The 16399-nt window shown below is 45.0% G+C and overlaps 2 protein-coding genes across 15 annotated transcripts in view; one reads left to right on the top strand and one right to left on the bottom strand.

The window, feature by feature from the left end:
• Positions 1–3762, top strand: part of ERICH3 (glutamate rich 3) — a 29090-nt gene extending 25328 nt beyond the window's left edge. For 8 of the 12 annotated variants that reach the window (XR_004241730.1, XR_004241728.1, XR_004241729.1 and 5 more), the window contains one exon: positions 512–3762. The gene's annotated coding sequence lies outside the window, so the exon portion shown is untranslated. The remainder of the gene's footprint in view (positions 1–511) is intronic. The other 4 variants (XR_004241725.1, XR_004241724.1, XR_004241723.1 and 1 more) reach the window with 4 other exon arrangements.
• LOC116447885 (serine/threonine-protein kinase TNNI3K) overlaps positions 453–16399 on the bottom strand; it is a 39828-nt gene continuing 23881 nt past the window's right edge. The window contains exons 13-25 of one of the 3 annotated variants that reach the window (XM_032117606.1): positions 15195–15251; positions 14057–14149; positions 13914–13971; positions 13605–13799; positions 13159–13263; positions 8708–8760; positions 8488–8540; positions 7079–7211; positions 6273–6382; positions 3396–3455; positions 3015–3184; positions 1975–2054; positions 453–1840 (exon numbers count right to left, since the gene is read on the bottom strand). In XM_032117606.1, the coding sequence (XP_031973497.1) occupies positions 1764–1840; positions 1975–2054; positions 3015–3184; positions 3396–3455; positions 6273–6382; positions 7079–7211; positions 8488–8540; positions 8708–8760; positions 13159–13263; positions 13605–13799; positions 13914–13971; positions 14057–14149; positions 15195–15251 (1244 nt within the window). In that variant the 3' untranslated portion in view covers positions 453–1763. Of the gene's footprint in view, positions 2055–3014; positions 3185–3395; positions 3456–6272; positions 6383–7078; positions 7212–8487; positions 8541–8707; positions 8761–13158; positions 13264–13604; positions 13800–13913; positions 13972–14056; positions 14150–15194; positions 15252–16399 lie in introns of those variants that run through there. The other 2 variants (XM_032117605.1, XM_032117607.1) reach the window with 2 other exon arrangements.

Here is a 16399-nt window from a genome sequence, read left to right as displayed (position 1 = left end):
CAGCATCCCGGATGCACCTTCTCCCTTCTGCTCTGCCTGTCTTCCGTCACAGCATGCAAACTGCACTGTACTTGTACTTCTAGAAAGAGTACAACAGATTTCATCCAGTTGTAGATAAATCTGGATGTTGTTTTGTTCTGGTTTGCTGGAGCTTTATATTTCCTCTTGTTCAGCCCCTTCCATGGAAATCTTGTGACTTCTTGGGCCAGGAGATTGTGGACAGGGTCCAGCAGATCACCTTGTGAGCCCCATCCCAGGCTTTCCTATGTATTCATTCTGACATTTCCATTGTCCCAGCAGCTGCTGGTGTAAATGGAACTGCCCCTGAGACATGAGCCCAGGGGAGCAGCAGTAACCACGGACTGGTACCAGGGGCTGCTGGTGGGAGAGCTGTGACAGAGCTGCACTTACAGCTTCTCCCCATTCAACTTCTCAGCAAGCGAAACAAAACAAACGGAAAATGACCTCTAAGCTTTATTTAGTGAAATCTTCTCCATTTTTATTGCTTTAGGACTATGGAAGTAACAGCAGGCATGTCAGAAGCATCGTCAGAGCCCACCATACAGTCATAGTTCGTGTCTATCACAGTGCTCGAGGCCTCATTGCAGACCTGCTTCGGGGATCATGGCTGTAGAAAAACAACATCCTCAATAACATCCACAGCACCCTGCCCAGCAATGGTAAGTACTGATTCCCACTCAGCCAGGAAGGCAGCTCTGCCTTGTCCACACATACGGTATTACAGATAAATTTTGTTAATTTGAAAAAAGACCCCAGAAAATAACAGTGCAATTAACTCTGTAATCACTTTGAGAGGAAGAGTTCAACTTCTGCTACCCTGCCTCTGTTCTCTTTATTAATGCCCCATGGTCAGAGTTGCTGCTGCAGGGCCTATTGGTACTGGGCACCCAGCATGATGGCATCCTGACATCATGGTTTATTTCAAGTCAAAAATGCCACTTTGCACTGTGTTAATGTTTGTGACATAATTTTACACAATTTCCTTCTGGTTAAAAGTTTGTTTTGAAGTTCCTGTGTTGCTTTTTGTAAGCAAACATCTGAAGGAAAGCTTACACTCTTTGGGAGAAACAATCCCTCAAACCAAACCAAGTGGATAAGAAAACACAGATGTCTGGAGGAGTTCAGGGAAGGTGGGCATCCAGATACGTCTGTGTTCTCAGCGACCAGTACAGTACCCGAGGGTCAGGGCCCTGATGAGCTGGGGCTGGGGCTGCTGTGCTGGGGAGCTGCATCAAGCCACGGAGCAGGAAATGGGACACAGGATGTGTCTGGGCCTGTGGGGAACTCAAAAACAAACCAGGTCTGGTTCAGAACCCGTGAGCAGGAACAACTGAGCTCCCACAGGTGAGGCTTACAAGCTGTTCCTTGTCTTATTGGGGATGGGGCTGGTGGTTCCCAGGTACCTCCCAGCAAGGGTGGGCTGACTGCCCCCTGCCTCAGGGCCGTCCAAGCTAAGGGCATCCTACCTCAGAGCTCTAGAATATAACTGATGTCTCTTTACTTTCATCTCATTGCATTATCAGCGCCCAGGATGAAAATGCAACATTCCCATGATGCAGAACAGCAGCACAGCACCAAACCCAGCCCTTGGGCAGGTCAGCTGAGGGAGATGCAAAAGCAGAATGCAAGGCAGGGACATTTGCCATCAACACTAAAGCTGTTCAGTCCAGGGATGTCAGCGTGACGCTCAGCGGGAGGTGCAGGTCGATGGGTGGGCTGGTGCCACGTGGATGGTCCCTCCCTCAGCTGCTGTCCTCAAAGCTGCTGCTGCTGCCGCAGGAGTGGAACCTCATGGTGCTCAAGGGGTCCGACACGTACCCTGCCAGGCGCAGAGAGAGAGTCGCCTGCAGCTTGGCACAGCAGCGGTGCTCCCCAGCCCCCTCCCTGCAGTGCCAGCAGAATAACCAGCGGCACTGCTCCGTGAGCTCGGAGGAGCACTCAGCAGTAGCTCACCGTTTTTGTCCACGGGTGGGTACTGGAAGTTCCTTCTCATGTCATCCAGAGACAGGCCCTGAGAAGGGGGCTGCCCAGTGCTGCAATTTAAACAGGAGGCGTCAGTTTAGGTAAGACTGATGATGACACATTTCCAGACCATGAGAACATTTTTTCCAGAGTGGAAGGAAAGAACAGTACCATGAGACATCAGCCTGGGGCCCAGCCACAGCAGTTCACAGCAAGAATAAATCATGAAACGAGACCATGACCCCCAGGCACACTGGCACTCAGTTACCCTTCTCAGAGTAACTGCCCTCAAATACCCCATTTGGGGCTTTGCAGCTGTCTCTGGATTGCCATCTTGGAAGCAATTCCAGGCCTCAATCCAGGGTCATTGACATGTATTTTATGGGTCACTGCTAAAAGGTGATACATTTCTCAGGCAAGGAAGATCGTGGAATTATCTTCCAGTCATGGACCAAACCCACTGTCCAGCCAACATGTTGTTCATCCCTGATCCTAGAGGTAAGAGTTGCTATGTTTGCCCTTGAAATCAGTTCTCCCACTGGTAGGGTATAATACCTCAGGTATTTACTTAATGGTACAATACTATAGAGAACCCATGTGGCCTTAAAAAACATCAGGAGTTCTTCCTACCATTCTTTGGGCATGAAATGAGCGATACACAGTTTTTAGGATACACCCTGGTAGGAACAGTCACAGCAATGCTGACTCCCACAACCCTCTGTGAGGGTCTTCCTTACATAGTTGTCTCCTGCCTCTGTACCTGCTGGAAGGCTTTGGATTCTGTCTTTCTGTCTGTCCATCTGTCCCCTCCCTTCTCAGCAGGGACACTTTCACCTTTCCCCGCTGCCCTCCCAATGGCAGCCTGGGCTCTGTGATGGACACAGGTGATAGCACAGGTCTGGAGGTGCTCTCTCCTGGTCCTGCCACACCACCTCCCAGCAGCACAGCCTACTTCTTTCCTTCAGTCATCTCAGTGGGAGCCTTCCAGAGCCCCTCTGCGTCCCGTGGGCCCCGCGGTGACTCGTACGCACCCCTGTGACCAGGCAGCATACGCTCGCGTGTTCAAGGCGTATTCCAGCTCAAAGCGACTGCGCAGTGCGGCGACGTGGCTGCGCCCAGGACCGCCCCGGGCCACCAGGCAGTCCGAGGAGGAGGAGGGAGACAGGGACCCGCTGCTATTGCTGGAGGCTGGAGACATTAACTGGGTTAAAAAAAATAAAGGTACCATTATGGCATATTTACAAGTCCTTTCTCATCTCTCTCTCATAAGTTGTATCCCACTTTTCCTTGGACTTTTCCAGCAGCTCCAAAGCCACCGCTGTCCTCAGCTGCTGCCACTGTCCCTGTCCCCACTTGCACTCCCATCTGCTTGTACACACACAGACCTTTCCCGCTGGGAGCCAGGTCCTTACCTCAATATTGCACAGACACTCCTCTAACTTTGTGACGACTTCTGAAAACTCTGGTCTCCCCTGTGAAGACAACAGGAAAACCAGAGCTGGGTTAAAAATGGAAGGGGGCAGATCTGATGTGATTAGATTGACACACAGGGAAGGGATCAGTCACAGTCCCCAGCATTTCCCCTCTCCGAATTTCATGGCATAGCTGTCAGTCTGTTTGGGAATCTGATGAAAACTGCAAGTTCAGTGCTGAGCTACAACATGCAGATGAGTGTGCATATGAACTTTAACTGCAAATCATCTATTTTTCTGTAACAATTAAATTTGAGCTAATAATTACTAGATCACAAAAGTACTGTCAATAAATTATTGGCTCTGCTCTTCAGGTTGACTTTCTCTTTGCCCATGAACAGGACTTTGGACACAGCAAAAGCAGTGATGAGCAGCAGACAAGTTCCTGGCCAACCTGCCTGTATGGCCATCCTCCTCCCTCCCGCATCCATGTACCTGCATCTCTCCATGGCTGCTCCACACTGCCTGCCCAGCCCACTCCTGGGCAGGTGTCTCTATCTGCATGCCTCATGTGGCAGAAGGATTTCTGGAGGCTATGCTCGGGACAGGATTGGGCAACTGAGAGGAATGACAAGTAGCCCTCCATCTCTTATTGCCTATCAATGTCCTGTCCCAGCTCACAGTTCAGCCTTCCCAGGAAACTCAGGTGTGACTGAAGCAGCACATACAGCACTGTTTGATAGGGAAGGGCTGAGAATACCTTAGTGAGGTAACTGCTAAACAAGCTCCACACATTCCCATCACATTATTCTCAACAGAATTGCCTGCAAGAGGTAGATGTGATTTAGGGGCTTTGGGACAAAGCCCTGTAGCTGTCCCAGAAGTCCTCCAGTCCAGGAGTGACAGCAGCCCTCTCATCCATGAGTGGCATCAGAGGGATAACACACACAAATGAGGCTCCAAGTTTTATCCCTTTGCGAGAAAGCATAGTAACAAACTGGGCACTACGTGGTTTGCTTTCTCAGAAGGGTAGGAAGAACATGATGTGTCCATTTTCACTCCCACAGACTTGTTTGTGTCCACAGGAAAGGGAGGGAGAAGAGTGTGTGCTCTCCATGCTGGTGGCTGACCAGGGGAGCAGCAGGGGCTGGTCTGAGAGCCAGGGTGCAGAACTTGTGGGTTCCTCCTGGTGCCTCCAACCAGCCATTCCATGGCTGGGACAAGCTGGGGCAGGGACAGGATTGCCCCAGGGACATGTGTCAGTCCCTTGGGTGATGCCATCCTCAGCTAGTCTTTAAAGCCTTCTGCTCTTCTGACTGATCCAGTTGCTCTGCTGCCACTGCACTGAGACCCTTCACTTGGAAAAACACAATGGGATGACACTGGTCCTACAAGAACCTTGGGCTCCATAAGCCCTGCTCTGAGTAACTTACTCCTAGGACAGCAGTGTGAAAAACGACCTTGGCAAAACCCTCTGGACTCGGAGCCCTTCCCAGAGACACACAGTCCTCCAAGCTGGCTCCTCCTGTTAGCTGAGGGAAGACTGGTGGGAAGAAGGGAGATCCCATTGGATGACTGGGCACAAACCTGACTGTGAGATGATCTCAGTGGTTCCTTCTAGAAAAGAGTTTGGTTAAAAAACCAGTAGTATGTCCCTGAGCTCCAATTTACAAAGTGTTCATACTCATTTACTGCATGTGACAAGCCCTGTCACTGCCAGTGGAACTTGATCAGAATCCATCAGATTTGCTCACTGGAGATAATGGAAGAATGGCCATAAATTCAGAGTTGCATTTAATAAAACGAAAATGTTTACTTCTTTACAGAGCTCAGCCCTAGGCCTTATGGCAAATTCTCTGTCTCTAATTAAAGCTCACAAATCCAATTAGCCAATGAAAAAGGCTTCTCAGGAGATGCTGCTAATCTTCTAATCACCAGTTTGCCTTTGGAAACAGCTGCTTTCAAAAGTTTCTGGGAAACAGATGTTCAAGTACCTGATAAATAGAAACAGGGACATGGCACATGGGAACTTGTTTTCAGCTGGGATGAGCCTTGAATGAAATTAAAGACAAATAAAAGGATACATTTTCTAATTTGGAGGCATTTCATGGCCATCCAGAAAAACCCCTCCAGGTATACTCCATTTTCTGCCTTTTTTTTTTTAAACTGAGCAGACCTTGTGGAGTATTTTGACCTGTGAACACTTGTTGAGCCCCAAAACTTACTATTTTTCCCTAACAAATGATAACAAAAGACCTTTAGCAAAGCTAAATAAAGCCTAATAAAGAACAGTAGCAAAAAACCTTTAATAAAAATAATTTTGACAAGTTTTTTCTCACATCTTGTGCAAAGTTCTGTCCATCCATGGGCTGATTGAGGTATCAATTATTTTATAGTTCTGTCCTGAAGCTCTAAAACACTGGCAGGATGAAGTGACATTGGAGTTGCACTGATGGGTAACAAAATGTGCTGGGACTCTGAAAAGATGGTTTCTCCTTTTAGAGGCTAAGTGGCTGTAGGAATGCTGACAAAACACAGGGACTGCACCCATCTCAGTGCTTGCTTAAGTCAACACTTTAATATCAATAAATTTAAAAAGAATGTGTGTTACATGCTGTCACTACCTGTTCCTTACAAAAATCTGAGAGCAGCAAGGAATTTTCTACTCATCTGTAACAGCTCGATTCTTAATCAGAATTACATAATTAATTAAGTTTTGTTGAAAGGCTAAATGTTAATTTAATTTCCTCCTCAATTCACCAACTCTCCTGTATTTCCTGACACACCCCATTATCTGCCGGGGCACTTTCTGCAGTGACCCTTCCCATGGAAACTGTGATTTTGGGGGTGTCAGCCGGAGCTGCCAGGGGCACTCACCTCAGGACAGGCGTTCCAGCCCCTCATCAGCAAGGCGGAGATGGGCTTGGGGATGGAGTAGCCGATGGGCGGGCGGATGTGATGGTACGCCATGTCCGCCGCCGCCGCCGCTGCAAGGGACAGCCCAGAGACACCCGTTAGCACCAGCGGTCACAGGGATCCTGGGAACACCCCTACCCACTGCTGAGACACCCAGCAGGTGTGGAAATGCTGAGCCATCCCACCTACGAATAAAGGAGGTTGCATGGAGGCTGGAGGTTAAAGGAGGCTTTTCCAATCAGACCGAGAGCAGAGTGAGATGCCCATCACCATGGCCACAGGCCCACCTCTGGTCACAGGTCAGACAGCAGTGAGGGTCTCACTGGAAGAGGGGGCTGAACCCTTGCTCCTTACCCATGCTGGCTCTGACCACGTCCTGCAGTGCTCATGACCTTGAGCAACTCCTGTCAGACATCCCGGGGTCAGAATCTCAGGAGTGCAAAGTGCAGCCCTGGAAATGTTGCTCTGCTGTTGTACACCCCCCTCCCCACCGGTCTGTGGGTGCTGTCCTGAGGTACTCAAGGAGATGTACCAAGGAATGGCTTTGCAATCCCAGCACCCGTGTGAGAGACAAAACAGCCTGTAGTCAGGGTGTCTTGTTCCCAGTCCTAGACCTAGATAGGATAGGTCTGTGCTTTTCACCGAATGCAATCTCTTAGCACTTAATAACACACTTCAGTAAGATACTACTGAATCTTAAAATTACATGGTGTAGCCACTTCTCTAGTTTAGAGAAATTAAAAAATTTAATTAATTGAGCATGTTACCTGGTTTCAGGTGAGCAAAAGGAATTTCCCCCGTTAACAGCTCCCAGAGGCACAGAGCATAGCTGAAGACATCGGCTTTGATGGTGTACCTTGTGCACTGGGTGAACACCTCAGGGGCCATCCAGCGCAGGTTCTGCGCACCAGGAAACAGCAATCACACATTAGCAGTATTTGCTTCCTCGTACAAGCACCTATTCCTGTATTTGTATGTTTGTTTTCCTTTGTTTCCTTATTTCCTGCCTCCATCACTCCATAAAATAATTGGTAATCTGCCAGGAAAAATTTTCACCTGACTTGCAAAATGTAGTCAGTGTGTTACTGTGTATGATATGTAACTGCATCAGCTTGGTGCTATCTCAGCTCCATAGAGCCAGGCTGAGCAGGCTTTAACTGTGACAGTAGGATGAGAATAAAAACAGAAGCCCAGGCTTAAGGTCTGGAGACCACATCATATGATCTGAGAGATATATGCATATATGCCACATAATAAGAATTAACTACTGCTCCAGCTGGCAGAAGTAAAAGGTGACAATAGCTGCATTGGACCGGGGCCTGCTCTCTTGGGGTCTTGCTGCTCCCTGCAGAGCCCCAGTTCTGAGGCTGCTTCACAAGCAACCAGTCTCTCCCTGGGGTGACGGGTTCAGGGTGGATTTTTAGATTCCTTGTGCTCCGTACTCTGCATCCTATACAGGGCAGGACAGCCCCCATCAGGTCAGTTTTCATAGAACAGCCTTTCTCAGCAGAACAGCACCAAGCCCCAGCAAGACTTAATGTCTGAGCAGCAGCCCCACTCCCCACACAGCGAGTACCACTGCAGAGTGTTAAAGAGCTGGTTGCCAAGGCCGGCTGTAGCACCACCCATCCTCTGGCACTGCCCACTCCATCCCATCATCCATCCCACCCCACATTAATAGTTAGGATGATGTGAACGTTCCTGGCCATGGGGTGACACACAGGACATATCTGGACCCCAACCCATGAAGACAACAACTGTCTTGTAAATCTGACAGTGAGCAATGGGCTATTGTGAAGCAAAGAACTGTGAAATAAGGGAATCAGTGCTGAGTAACTAATTCCCTGTTAGAAAAAGGAACCACCTGCCAACAGCATGTGTGTGTGAGTGGGGAAGAGTGGATTAAAAAAAACTCTTTAGTAAGGAATTGGGGCAATAGAGCTCCAAAGACAACCTTATAAAGCATTGTTTTCTGCTGCAGATGTTATATATTCTCTCATCTCTGCTATTAAAGACAGAGGAAAAAAATTAAACCAAGACAGAGAAACATTGAGAGAGATGAAATACTACACCAGTTCATCGTTTCCAACAAACATATTTCCAATGTCTTCTTTTCCTAAACTGTGCTTGCCTGTATGTTTGATATTAATTATGTGGAATAAAACAAGAAACAAACCCCAGGTTGTTTTGTCATGTTGTCTTCATCCAGGGATTGCAGAAATCGAGATTCTGAAACAGAGCAAGAAAAAGAATTACTCTCAGGCCAATACAGACACACACCTTATTATACAAAAATCCCACCTTAAGTACAGTTACACAGGACCCTCTCAGTCAGCACATGTTTAGTTTTAGAGAATTTGGGGTTAATTTATAAGTGTTTCACAAAATCTCCTTACCTCCAAAATCAGCGACTACTGCATGACCATCCTCATACAGGAGAATATTGTGACTGGGGGAAAAAAAACAAATCCTATAGGTAATTGTTTGCTAGTGCCTTAAAGATGGTGAAAATGTTATCATTTTTGGGTCATAGCTAAATGTTTGAGTTCAAATCACCTCCTTGGGTAGCTAAATGTCTGTAGGTACATCTCATATTTATTGTTAGAAAGTGCACCTTACCCCTGAGAGGGCAAACCAGCTTCTAATCAATATCAGAGCAAAACACCTTCTGTAATTAGTTAGAGACCAAGTCCAAGAGCTTTATTTAATATGTGCACTGAATCTCAGTGATGAAGTGATAAAGATCCTGATATTTGAATATAAACATAGTGATGATCTTAAAGTAAAATTGCACAGACTGATTCTGTTTCCTTCTAAGGCTTGCGTAGGTGGCAATCCCATATTTACGCCAGTGTATGGAAGAGAAGGAGCAGATCTGAAGAGTCCGTATAGAACGGATCATGCAGGCAAAATCTATTTGCTTATTGCAAAATGTCATTTAGCAGGAAAAGTGTATATAGAATCTACTGAAAATTTTTTTACTGATTCATGGAAGTTACAGCAACTGATTTAATTTTCATCAAAGAACACACAAGATGAAGTAAAAAAAAGACCACTTCATAAAACAGTATAGTCATAGAATCATCAAGGCTGGAAAAAACTCCAAGATCACAGAGTTAAACCTTTGACTGCTAATCCAACCTTTGACTGATTTGCATGCAACAAATCCAGAGAGAGAATTTTAGAAATCGGCAACACAAATACAGGGTTCCAAAGAGAATGGAAGCTTGGGGAAAGACGCACAAGATGCTTTAGCTAGGTCACAAGCTTCCAGTACCTCTGGAAATAAAGGCTTCCCTACCCCAGTCACTATACCTTCATGGCACAGGGCTTTGGAAGGGCCGAGCAAATCACAACATAAAAGTGCAGGAATGTGGACACAATGATGATGTCAGGGTATTTATCAAATGCTGACTGAGTCAAGAAAATTCAGAAGAGTGAAAAGTGTATGAAAAACAGAAATGAAAAAGTTGGCAAGAGTTTACATGAGGAGGGAAAATGGAAGTAATATTGATGGTCTCAACAAAAAGCACAACCTGCACATATTAGAGCTGCAGATAGAAACAAGAGCAGTCAAGTGAGGAACACAAATTTTACCAGATAACAGTTTTAGGACAGAAGAAAATTTAAGCTCTCCCAAGCAGGACTCCCACAAATCAGTCTTCAAGGTTTCCACCTTCACCTAAACCCAACCCTTGGGATGATAAATTTAATCATAAAAATGTAACCATGACTCTCCTGATTTATATTCAATCTGATTTTAGCTCTCATATGTACTTTCCATCAAAATATTTAAATTATTTTAGTATCACATGTGGAATTGTTTTGAGATCCACACCGTATGCCAAATGAAAATATGAATCAAACACAAGGTGGAACTAGAGAGACTCCTGAAGGCTGCACCCCAGGCTGAGTGTAGGTACACAAGCCACACAGAGCTACAGACTTTGCTGTGGTCTTTGCTCAAATTTGGCCTCTGTCAGTAGGGACAAAAATTATCACCATGTCTCAACTGCATTGAGCCCTAGCTTCAACTTCAGGCTATTCCAGGATTGTGTAGACTTGAATAAATCCAGCTTGACAAGTCAAGACATAATCAAGACCTAGGCTGACAGTTTTTAGGGAGAAGCAGAGAAATCAATAGAAATTCCCTTTCTCCTCATGGCGTGCATCAGCCTTTCATAGAATCACAGAATCTTTGAGATTGGAGCTCTCCAAGACCTCCAAGATCACGGAGTCCAACCTGTGACCAATCCCCACCTCGTCACCCAGCCCACAGCACTGACTGCCATGTCCAGGTGTTCCTTGGACACCTCCAGGGATGGTGACTCCACTACTGCCCTGGGTAGCCACTTCCAATGCCTGACCACCCTTTCAGTGATGAAATTCTCCCTGATGTCCAATTTGAACCTCCCCTGGCTCAGAATCTGACAAACAATGCTGAAATGCTCATCTTGGTGCTGAGTGCATTGATGGGCATATCTGAGGGCAGGAAGCAGGCTCTGGGAGGGTTTTGTCAGTCTGGTACCTCCAGGGAACACTACAAATACTGATTTTTCTTTTCTAAAGTAAACAAATACACCCCACAGAAATAAGGCTTGGAAGGTAACAGCTTAAAAATGCTGTAATTGACTCAGTGGCACTTGAAAATGTGAAAACCTCAGGTGAAATAGGTGCTCTTAAGCCTATGTTTTGAGAAATACAGCAAGAAAAATCCAAGCTGAACTGAGCTGGCAGAAGACTAATACAGAGTTCAGCAGAATCAGAAATTAATTTTCTTCTGTTAAGGTCACACAGGGATTGCAATAGTGAGAGCAGGCATTGTTCTCTTCATGAAACCATGGAAGGAAGAAAACGAGATAAGAACAAGGAGTGTGCAATCATCCTGGCTTTGTGAAAGGACATGGTTCTGGGGTCTGCCAGGCGTGGAGGCTTCTCTCTCCCATGTCAAGTGACAGGCACAGCATGTCCCTTTCCTAAGGATTTGGGCCATTAAAAGATCCTTCTGCCTTTAACACGCTGTGGGTGTAATAAAAAGCAATGGATATTTTAAGATTTCACAAGGGATGTTTCAACAAAGAGTTGCAGACTCCATGCCCATTACCACCAGGCTGCCATCCTCTCTTTCATCTCCCTCACCAAGCAGCTCTCAGAAGTGTTCACAGATAGTTAGAGCCATCAAAAGCAGGTCAGTTGCTCAAAGGCTTGCTCCAGCCATGTTCAGCTGTCATGGCTTAAATTAAATGGATACTAAAATGGTCTCTCTTTTATTAAAGTGCTATAATCTTTGTGGCTTCCATCCCTCACCATGGTGTAAGTAGTAATAAGGTGATGCATGTCACCATTACTGATGGCTGTCAGAAGTGAAAAGCAAAATAAAACTCCCAATTATTCTTCAAATGGAAGGATAACTCCTTTTTCAGGGTAGAGACACGAAAGATTAATTTTCTTCTCTATTCTGTCAAGCCATATTGCAGGTTTATTTAATGCATTATGTGTAGTGCATTAGATTTCAGAACTCACAAAAGTGATTATGAGTTATGTGAAAAATTAAGGTAAAAAATATGAGACTCCTGTGAAGCCACTGGCAAAACTTAACACGGATTTTCACTCTTAGTCTTTCTCTTAAGTTGTTGCAACGTTTTTCATCTGGTAATTGTGCCTGTGGGTTGGCTGGGACTCATGCTGCAAACACGACTCCTGCTCTTGCACTAAACTTTCAGAAGTTGAGCTCTCTCAGCAGCACACATCAATGGCTCCAACATTCCCTACAGCACATTATCTTCTGACCCTCACAAATACGATCTGTATGAGTTCTGTGGGGCAGTTACATGCTTTCTGGATCTCTAGGAAGATACTGGTTTGGGTTTTCTTTTGTGGAAATCATTATTTAAAATCCTTCAGTGCAGAACTGTTCTTCTAAGAGCCACCAAGGCATGAAGCTGAACTGTGAGGTCTGAGTCTTGGCTGCCCTGGTCTGAGCCTTGGCTCCCCTAGAGCAGTTCCACAGGCTGCAGCAGTCAGGCCTGGGGCTCTTGGCTCATGCCACTGCCTCAAAAGCAAGGCTCTCCCTTGGAACAACACAGGTGTGCGGCCTGGAAGGAAGCTGGGCAGGGATGCAGGTATGAGAAGGAGACTCAGAAGGATAGTGGAGGATGCCATTCAGCGTGCCAGTTGCTCTCGAGGGCTGACAGAGCTAAGGACCATGCTTTGGCTCTAGCAAAAGGATCACTTTCATCTCCAATCCTGCAATCAATGCCATTCAGGTATTTCACCCCCTGTTGGTGAAACATGCTCAAGACTCTTTTCACAGCTGGAGCAGCAAGAACAGGCTTTTCCCTGCAGCCACCAAGGACTCAGTGCTCCCATTCGGATACCACCAGAGGTGGGTGAGTGCCCAGTCCTGTGAAGATCTCAGCTCCCAGAGGGAAGCAATCAGAGCTGCTGTGAGCTGTAACAAACAAGCCAAGCAAACAGAGAAACACACGAACTCAGTGACTAGCAGGAAATATTTAGAGTAAAAGAGACAAAGCAAAGGGGAGGAGATGAAGCGATGAGGGAACGTGACCAAGTGTCCTTTGCCAGCAGGTGTTAGGCTGAAATTGAGCATTGGGAAATGGAGATTCAGAAAAACAAACAGATGTAGGGAAACACCATCAGCGACTGCAGCCTTCCAGGACAATCACAGTTCAGCAGTTGTGACTCATAGAGGTTTGTATAAAACCTCTGAGATTATTTTCAATTGAGTGCTAATGAGACACTGTGGGGTTGCAGGAGGCCGCAGGGTGTCCCTGTGGCTTTGAGCTTTCATGTTGCCTAAATTTTTAGGTTGAAGACTGAAACTGACCTGTTCAAATCCCGATGTATGATGGGCTGTGTGAGATTGTGGAGGTACTCCATGCCTTTGGCCACATCTACAGCAATGATTAATTTAGACTGCAGATCAAGAATTCTGTATTTCGTAAAAAAAATTAAAATTACTTGAAGGTAATAAACAGTTGAAAATTATTCTTATCTGTAAATCATGGGACGTTTAAAATTGTTTTACATACAAAATAATGTTACGTAATCTATGCAAAGTAAACCTATATATTGTAAAATAATGGCAATAACAACTTTGTGATTACTCATCAATTTACCTCGTACACCCCATTAAAGCGAACCAAAGCTCAATATTTTCCACTGTGTTCCTTTCTCTGTCGTCTTATCCTGAAATGAGTATTTACATCAGCATAGATTCCCTACACTTCCAAATTCTGTGTGGCAGGCCCCCGTGGGGGATGAGGGTAATACCTCTTTTGCTCATGGAGCAGGGAGAAGAGCGATCCCCCGGAGATGTACTGGGTGACGATGGCAAACTGGCTGGGGTCATCCAGGCAGGCTCCCACGAACTGGATGACACAGGGATGGTTCAGTCGGCAGAGAATGGAAACCTCACGGCAGAACATGTCCACATCGGATTTGGAGCAGTAGGTGTTGGCTCGGTAACTTAGAATTCACATGAGAGGAAGCAGAAGGCAAAAGTGTCATAAAATATGGGCTTTTTAAATACTTCAAACTAGGTCACTGACCAAGTAGGATGGAAAAGCCTGACAAACTTACCGTTTGATTGCAACAATTTTATTTCTACATCGTCCCTTATAGACTTTTCCAAAAGACCCTAAAACAGTTTAAAATAAATAAGCTCAAATATGTTGGTTATGAACATCAAACATTTAAAGTCAATGCACTTTAATTTCTGGTACCTGAGCCAATAATCTCATGGAACTCTATCTCAGAGAGCTGAAGGTGGAAGTGTGATGGCAAACCAGCGCGGAGGAGGAGGACATCGGCCTTTTCTGCAAGAGAAACACTCATCCCATTTGTAAAACACGGGTCAGGGGAGGAGCAAGCATAAAAGCTCTGACCTTCAGAACTCTTGCATGGGGAGAGCTGTTTTTTACAGGTTTTTCCCTGAAAATTGACTGCTAGTCCTGCTCCCTGCTACAGCAAACCCCAGTGACAGACACTTGCAAGGCCGCAGGTTGCCTTGGGCATTCCTGGCTGTAGCACTGTATCAGCCATGAGCACTGTCCCACGTTCCCAAACTCTGCCTGTACCACGGGATGGTAGCACAAAATTCCTTACATGGAGAATTAATTCATTTTTCTGTGTAGCCAGTGCTCATTGCTGCTGCTGGGGATGCTATTCCAGAGTTGGCTGGCTCTTAGTGACATGTGGAATCTAAACTTTGCAACTGAATTTGTCAACTAGTTGTCAAATGTCTCTATCTTGTTGATCTTGTTAGTTTATTACTATAGAGTTTATCAGAATATTTCTAAACAGAGAATTTTGATGCTGCTATGTAAAAGATGTAAGGATTTGATTATATCCAGAGAGAACATTTAAAGGGGAAAATTGAAAGTACCACCAAAAAAAAAAAAAAAAAGAGGAAATATCTTAAAATACCTTAAAATACCTTAAAATATTTATCTGCATATTTCAGCTGTATTTTTTTCACAGTAACACAAATTCTTTTTGGACAGAATTTTTCTTATAAGGATAATTCAGGCATTTTATGGTGTGATTTAAATGATATTTATTTGCATTCATGGAGAAGTGGGTATTTCATTAGTGCTATTTCACATCACAGCCTTTTCTCAAAGAAATAAAAAGAAATATATATATATTTTAAAGTGAATGAAAACAAGGCAAATACAGGAATTGTCATTGTCCTGAGTAACAAAACGAAGTATATTGTTTCCTAAAATTATGCCAAGGAAATGGAACAATGAACCATAAAAATTCCAGGAATAATGAATCCTGTGTAGGATGTTCAGGCTGACAAACACATTGGATCAAAAGACCACAAAAGTTCAAGTTTTCCCTTGCCATGGCAAATACCTTTTGTCATGCTTTTAATCTTCCCTAAAGGGGATGGCACTGACACATAGGAACCATCTGAAATAAAGAACAGCGTGAAATATTATGGAGTTCAACAACAGCATAAGTGATAGTGCTGATAAATTAATGAGTCAATGATGGCTGAAAGAATTAATAATAAAGGGTGAGAATTCAGACGAACACACGAACACAGCTGATGGGAGCTGGTTTGGGCTGGGATATAGTTCATTTTCTTCACTCTACCAGGCACAGCAGATTGGGATGTTGTATCCCCTCAGCCTTGAAAGGAATCTGGGTATGGCTTTACTGATTGCTGCAGAATGGTATCGACTCACAGGTATTAAGGGAGCCAACGTAGCCTTTAGATCCACTAGATTTTGTAAAGGAGCTCCGGCCAGATTCCCAAACTGGACTGTGAACATACTGCACTTTTTAGTTCACTGATGAGACTTTCCCAAAGGCCTCAGCTTTCTCCCTATACCAGAAATTTCATCCCCTTTTTTCTGCTCAAGTGGAAGCCAAGTCCTTTTAGAAATCAGAATTACAAAATATCCCTGCATGTGCTAATCGCTTGCCAAAATAATTTCCAGTACACCTGTGACCTTAGTCCCCTACAGATTTACATACACTTGAGCTATACTACAGCTAAACCTGGAACAGGCCAAAAGATTCAGGGAGCAGGCTGCTGCTGCTGCTGGCTGTAGGCTCCTCCGCTTTCCACACCTGGAGCAGAACATGACAAACCACAAGGTACAGCATCCTCATCCTCTCTGAGGCAGCGCTCTAACACATGGCCAAAGGTTTTGTTTAATCTAGCTCAGCTCCTGGCTCTTGTCATTTAGTCACCATACAAATGCATATTTTTGTAGCAAAATGTGTAATTAATTCTTCCAAAGGGGGCATTTGATATCCAAAGACATTAAAAAGTATGAAGGGGACTGAGTAGAGAAAGAGAAAATGTCAACAGTCAAAGAAACATCAGGACTAAAGAGCACACAAAGAACAGTGATGGAAGACTGCTCAGGACATGAAAAGGTGTGAGCAATGATTGACAGGGGCTGATCTTCAACTCACAGCTTTGGGCTCTCCTTTCTAGGAATAAAACCAACTGACAACTTTAATTTAAATAATGGAACATTAAATTAAGTGTACCCAGAAAATGGTGAGTCCCATGACAGTGATTTTATTTGTGGCAGACAGAACTG

This window comes from Corvus moneduloides, chromosome 9 (assembly GCF_009650955.1).
Source record: "Corvus moneduloides isolate bCorMon1 chromosome 9, bCorMon1.pri, whole genome shotgun sequence".
Lineage (NCBI taxonomy): Eukaryota > Metazoa > Chordata > Aves > Passeriformes > Corvidae > Corvus > Corvus moneduloides.
Note: the sequence above shows the minus strand (reverse complement) of the source record. Positions and strands in the feature narration are given on the sequence as shown.